At 24.7% G+C, this 7098-nt stretch overlaps 1 protein-coding gene across 4 annotated transcripts in view; it reads right to left on the bottom strand.

Annotated features, from left to right (window-relative positions):
* Window positions 1-7098, bottom strand: part of LOC117179069 (SET domain-containing protein SmydA-8-like) — a 24958-nt gene that overhangs the window by 6416 nt on the left and 11444 nt on the right. For all 4 annotated transcript variants that reach the window (XM_033370707.1, XM_033370709.1, XM_033370706.1 and 1 more), the window contains exon 4: window positions 3671-4090. In XM_033370707.1, coding sequence (XP_033226598.1) covers window positions 3671-4090 — 420 coding nt within the window. The remainder of the gene's footprint in view (window positions 1-3670; window positions 4091-7098) is intronic.

The following is a 7098-nucleotide window of genomic DNA, read 5'->3' as shown; positions in this document are numbered from 1 at the left end:
TTTCCGGAGCGTTTTGAGCAAAATTTTGAATTTTGCAAAAATTGTTCATATGCAAAATCCAAAATTTTGCTCAAAGCGCTTCGAAAAAATTCAGGCGTATTCTTTGTCTGATTACAAGAACTTTTTATTCTTGATGATTTTTCCGAAAAGCACATCGTTTATTGTAAAAAAATTCATGAATGTTTTCACAAAAATTTTGCCATTAAGACGCCATTTTGAAAATACTAAAACGAAAAATCGATCTTTGAACCATGGATTCTCAAAGTTTAGACATTTATTCCACCGGTTAGTGAGATTCCAGGTTAATTACAGACTCGAGAAGCTTTGGAAAATGGTTCACAAAAAAAATAGGCACGAAAATTCACGTTTTTTTTTTGTTTAAACTGCATTTTGGGATAATAAGTAAATTTTCTGAGGAATTTCATTGGCACCGTCGGAAAGAGGAGATCTTAAGCAATAAAAATATATGTGTCTCAATTTTTTCTAGTGTTGAATAGTCTTAGTTATTGGCCGTTGAAAAGCAGTGTACCGGTAGTGGCGTTTTGGCCGAATAAACTTTAGATCACTATTCAATTAGAAATAAAAGTATGACTTAAATGAAAGTCAAATAAAAAAATTATGAAAATTTTTTATTAATTCGTAATTAGAATGCTTCTTAACATCTAATATTTAAATCTAGTGACGAAAATCTTAGAAATAAAAAAACTTTACTCCTCGAAAAAAATCGACCAAATAAAAAACCCTGATTAATTTTTTCCTTTTTTTAGCTGGAAAATATTTTTTGGTTGAAATTTCAACTACGTGTATTATATTTCTCGTTGGGAATTCATCTATTTTAGTTGAAAATCCAACTACTTAGTTAAAAGTGGAATAAATTTGTCAGAAATTGATTTTTTTGTTTATAGTTAAACATGTTACTTCAAAAATCTTTTTTTCTTTTGAAAATTTTACTATTTTGTTGAATATTTATTTTCTTTTTGCTGAAAATTGATTGTTTGAAAGCTGAGAAATGTAACTTATATTTTTTATTTATTTTTTTTTTAGTTGCAATTTCATTTTTTTGTCTAAAATTAATTTTTTTGGTTGGAAATCCATCTTTTTGTTCGTAAATTAAAGTATTTGGTTGGAAATGATTTTTTTTGTTAATTTCAGCATTTTGAGTTGAAAATCTATTTATTTGGATAAAAATCTATGTATTTCGTTCAAATTTTTTTAAAGATTTATTAATTTTGTTGAACATCCATTTCTTTGGTTACAAATTTAACTATTTTACGGAAAATCAATGTATTTTGTTAAAAATTAATCTTCCTGACTGAAAATTGATATTTTTGTTTGAAAATTCAAATATTCGATGGAAAATTATTTTCTTTATTAAAGATTTATGGTAGTATTTTCATGGTGGCCGCTGGGCCGGGAAATCGGAGATTTTTGACACCGGGAGAAACCGGGAAATGACGGTGAATTTTTTTATACCAGGAATTTTGTAAATTTGTAGAAAAAAATCTGTCCACGTTCGATTTCAGCAGTCTTTAAATAATTAGTTGAATTTTTATGTTTTCCAATTATGCTATTATTTAGCTTACAATGCGTAATTCAAAATTTGTTTACTTTAAAAATTTTCTATTAAAAATTTTAATTTCCCAGCTTTCATTTTTAATTTCAAGAATTTTTAAATGCTTTCTTAAAGATTTGAACAAATAAAAAATAAAAGCCTTTGATGTTGGAAATTTTGGATAAAAAACATTTTTATTTAATAAATAAATACATTTTTTTAATGTATCTGTACTTTAAGTAATAAAAAGTGAACAAAAACGATTTGACGAAACGATTTTAAACCAGTTTAAAATTTAAGAATTTTCAGATTTTAACCTACAATTTTATACGCGTAAATTATTGAGCATTTGTATACAAAATTTTTCAATTAAAAACTTTTAAATTACAGTTTCAAAAGTTCAAAATTTAAGAGTTCCACTTCGAGTGCTTTCATTAGCAGCTCAGTTTTTATTACCTCAAGTGGAAATTTTTTTAGCTTTAGTGTTCCATTTTTTTAATTTCATTGCCCACGAAAAATGTTTTCAAACCGGGAAATGACCGGGAATTTATTTCGTCGATTAAAACGGCCACTCTGTATTTTAGTTCGCAATCCATTTCTTTCTTTTAAAATTTACCTATTTTTATGAAAATTCAAGAATTTTGTAAAAAATTATTCTTTTTTGGCAGAAAATTAATCATCTTCATTGAAAGTTCATTTTTTTGTAGAAAATACAAGTATTTTGTTGAACATTTTTTTAAAGATTCATTTATTTTGTTCAAATTCATTTTTTTTTTTAAATTTAACTATTTTTTGTTGAAAATTTATCTTCCTTATGTGTAAATTCGTATTTTTCGATAAAAAAAATTAATCTTCTTGATTAAAAATGTACCTTCTTGGTTAAAAATGTAACTATTTACTTGAAAAATGATTTTCTTTTTTATTAAAGATTTAGCATCATAGTTGAAAATATATTTCGTTGCCTAAAAATTCAACAATTTTATTAAAAGTTTAAACGCTTTGTAGAAAATTCGTCCTTTCTGGTTTGTTGAAAAAATTCCATTTGGTTGAAAAGTAATTTTTTAACTATTGTATTTTAAGTTGAAAATTCACATTTTTTATTAAAAAATGTATCTTTTTAGCTGAAAAATTCACCTTTTCTGATAAAAGTATTATCATTAGCTAAAATTTTATCTGTTTGGTTGAAAATTCATTTTTTGTGGTTAAAAATATATTTTGTTGGAAATTCGTTTTTTTTATTGTTTTTGAATATTTATTGGTTTGAATGATGATTAAACTCTTCCAGTTTTAGTTTAAATCGGATCCTTTTTAGTTAAAAAATAATGTATTTTGTTGAAAATGGGTCTGTTCAGGTTGAAAATTAATCTTGATTAAAAATTAAACTGCGTACATTGTAAAAATTTTGTCTTTTTGCTTTGAAAATTATTCATCTCTTTTTGTAGAAATTTCATATTTTTTGATTAAAAATGAAATTATTTGGTTCAATTTACCTGTTGATTTAAATTTTAAATCGCTATTAGAACAAAATTTCTGTTATACTGTTATTGACCTCTTTTTTATAACGTTCAGGCAATTTCAAAATTTAAATTTCGTATCAAACCTAAATAAAGAAGAATGAGAAAGAAACCAACTTCCAAATCTTTTACTTTTTTCTTTATTTCGTTTATAATTTTTAAACAAAAAATACTTGCAAAAATTAAATATTTTATGTTTCTATTATTAATCATTTTATTCTATTTTGTAAAAAAGAAGAGAAGGAAGAAAAAATGAAGGTCGCCTTTTTTCATTCCTCTTTCTTTGGTTTTTAAAAATAAATTTCGAATGGTAGTATTTGCATAACGCGTATTTGTTTCAATTACGTAGTTTTGTTCTTAGAGTTAAACGTGTTTTCTAGGAATTTTGGTAATTAAATTTTGGAAGAAAAAATTTGAATGTCGATTTAATTTTAATTTAATTTCTTAATTTGAATTGGTTCAAGTTATAACTTTTATTGTAATTGATGATTGAGATAAAGCTTTAAAATTGTCGATTACATGCATTTTTGTAAATAAATTGCTGGAAAAGTCTGAAATTTGTATAAACAAGAGTTTTGTGGCAACCCTAAAGTCTAATATTTACTTGTCTTCCAGAGAATACTTGATTACACTTGGAGCATTTCCATTGAGAATAATTCTCAAGTGGATTTGTACTGACCACGAGACCTCCACAAATACAACATAAAATTGAGGAAGCAAATGTTCCCAGTTCAGTGGGATCACAGCATCTTTCACAAGTGCAATCGAAGCATTTTGCTATTTTTAAATGAGCTCTTCGTCGCGCCGTGTCCCACAAAGTTTGTGTATAGGTTGCTGTTACAGATTCGTTTTTTGAAATTTCTCTAGTTGCGTATATTGAAATTGATAATGTTTCTTCCTCAAAAATGTGACGAGTGTTGGGAAGACAATTGTGGGCCATCATCGCTGATTTGCAGTAAATTCCACGACCTCGTCTTCGTCCTGTCCGAATGTCGAATGTATTGGTGTCCAGAATTGCGCACACCTGTTCATTTTCAAATTTAAAGTTAACAAAAGAGGCTGGACATTTTCTCGTTTTTTTCATTTTTTTTCTCCATAAACTATGTTACCAATTTTTTTGACAACCGTTGATGTATGTATGATATTGTCTGTGGTGAATTATAAATTTCGGTAATAATAAATGAACAATTAAAACGAAAAAGTTATTTTCCGACCAAGTGTTGAAATTTGCTTAATTGAATTTTTACATGACAGTTAATCCGGGTATTATTGAATTTTTAAACTGAGAAAGGTACATTTTTAACCAAAAATGGAATAGTTATTCTTTTAATTAAACAAATAATTCTAAATAATTATTTAAAAAATGATTTTTCTACCAAATAGCTGATTTTTATTACTAAATTATTGAACATTCAAGACAAAAGTTGACTTTTCAACTAAATTAGATCAATTTTTAACGATAACAAAAAAAAACGAAGTTTTAACAAAATAATTCAATTTTAAGAGAAAGTTTAATTTTTACTTAAAAAAGAATCATTTTCGATCAAAAATCGAATAGGTAAATTTTCCATTAGCAAAGTAATTGTTCAACAAACAACCAATTTCAAACAAAACAGTTTAATTTTCCAATAATAAGATGAACTTTTAACTAAACTTGTGAATCTTGAACAAAAAAATGCATTTTTCAAGAAAGTGGTTCTAAATTTTTAACCAAAAAGATGAATTTTTGAACAAAAAGATTAATTTCGTACAGAAAAAAAAAGAATTTTGATCAAATTTCAAGAATTCGCAACCAAAAAGTTGAATTTTTAACTAAAAAAGAATAAAAATTTAAACAAAAAGATGAATTTTTAATAAAATTCAAGAATTTTCAACCAAAAAGTTGAATGTTTAAGAAAGAACGAAACATTTTTTTTTCATTTACAAGAAAATAGTTTAACTTTAAAACCTAACTGTTAAATTTTGTATTCAAAAGTTGCATTTTTAAACAAAAAGATTAATTTAATACCAACAAAGATAAATTTTTAACAAAAAAAAAAACAAGAATTCTCAGACAAAAAGTTGAATTTTCAACTTAAAAAAGAAGAATTTTTAAACGAATAGATTAATTTACTACCAAACATAGGAATTTTCAATAAAACTTGAGAATGTTCTACCAAAAACTCGAATTTTCAACTAAAAAGGAAAATTTGTTTAACAAAAAAATTAATGTATGTGCTGCCAAAAAAGACGAATTTTTAATAAAATTCAAGAATTCTCTACGAAAAAGTTGAATTTTGAACTAACAAAGAAGATTTTTAAAACAAAAAGATTAATTTCCTACCAAAAAAGACGAAATTAAATAGAATTCAAGAGTTCTCAACTAAAAATATTAATTTAAATTAAAAAAATGAATTTTTTAACCAAAAGATTATTTTACTACCCCAAAGAACGAATTTTTAATAATATTTAAGAATTCTCAACCAAAAAGTTTAATTTTAAACTAAAAACATAAATTTTTAAACCAAAATATTAATTTTCTATCAAAAATATTCATCATCTGGAAACGTAATAAAAACGTTACAATATGTACATTGGACAAAAAATTCTTTAAATCTTAAATACGTGTAAAGGTTATTTTTTCTGGAAAATTCTACTTTTATATTTTTGGTTCGAAATTCATCTCGTTTGGTTAAAAATTCTAGTATTTGTTTGGTGACTTAATTATTTTGTTGTAAATGCAACTATATTGTTAAAAAGTAATATTTTTTAAATCGAAAATTCAACTACTTTGTTAAAAAATTATTTTATTAGTTGAGCGTTTATCACTTTGGTAGAAAATTGAACTATTTTGATGAAAATTCGTTTCATATTTAGTTGAAAATAAATTTTTTAATTTGACAAAACTTTTCAATTTTTGTTAAAGAATTGATTTTTTTCAGTTACAAATGTAACTATTTATTAAAAAATGCATCTTTTTCAGTTGAAAGTTCAACTTTTTATTTGAAAAATCAATTGCTACGTACTTCGTTGAGAATTAATCTTTTTTGGTTAAATAGTTGATTTTTTGAAAAGTCCAACTACTTTGTAAAAAATAATTTTTTTGCTAATAATTCATAGTCACAGTTGAAAAATAAATTATATTTTTTTTCAAACGAACTTTGAAAATTCAATTATCTGGTAGAAAGTTAAACTATTTGGTTTAAAATTATACTTTTTGGATGAAAAATCATATTTTTGGGTTGAAAATTTCACTGTTTTGTAGATAATTCTTCTTTTTGGCTTTAAAAGTCAATAATTTGGTTGTTAATTTATGTATTTTGTTCAACAATCGTCTGTTTTGGGGTAAAAAATCAATCTTCTTGGCCCAAAACTTCATCTCTTTGGTTGAAAATTTAACAACTTTGTAGAAGATTTATTTTTTTGTTGTTTAAAAAAATGGGTCTCTTTTGAAAAAACATTAATCTTCTTGGTCGAAAATTCGACCAAATAATCCGAAAAATCGAATTATTTTTGGAAAATTTAACTATTTTGTAAAAGTTATCATTTTTGGTCAAGAATTCATTTATATTACTAAAAATTCATCCTTTTGGATTAAAAATTTATTTTACATCGTTAGCAGAGTCATCTTTCTTGGTTGTCAATTTATCTTTCTTGGTTGAAAAGTAACTTTTTTGTTGAAGGTTTAACTATTTTTTGAAAAAATCGTCTTTTTCACTTGCAAATTTTACTACTGTTTGGTGAAGTATTTAATTTTTTTTCGGTAGCGTCTCTTTTACTGGAAAGTTCATCTGTTTGGTTGTAAACGCTAATGTTTTGTTGAAAATTATTATTTTTTTAATTCGTTCGTGGTGTTGTAAATTGATCTCTTTGCGTGGAAAATCATTTCTGGCTGAAAATTGAATTATTTTGTTCAAAATGCAATATATTTCGGCTTGAAATTGAAGGAATTCAAAGATTTTTGCATTGAATTAAATATATTATCTATATTTATTTTATTTTTAAGGATTTATGTACGTAAATTGTCTTTAGGCAACGGCCACGGTGCTTTCA

This window comes from Belonocnema kinseyi, chromosome 8 (assembly GCF_010883055.1).
Source record: "Belonocnema kinseyi isolate 2016_QV_RU_SX_M_011 chromosome 8, B_treatae_v1, whole genome shotgun sequence".
Lineage (NCBI taxonomy): Eukaryota > Metazoa > Arthropoda > Insecta > Hymenoptera > Cynipidae > Belonocnema > Belonocnema kinseyi.
Note: the sequence above shows the minus strand (reverse complement) of the source record. Positions and strands in the feature narration are given on the sequence as shown.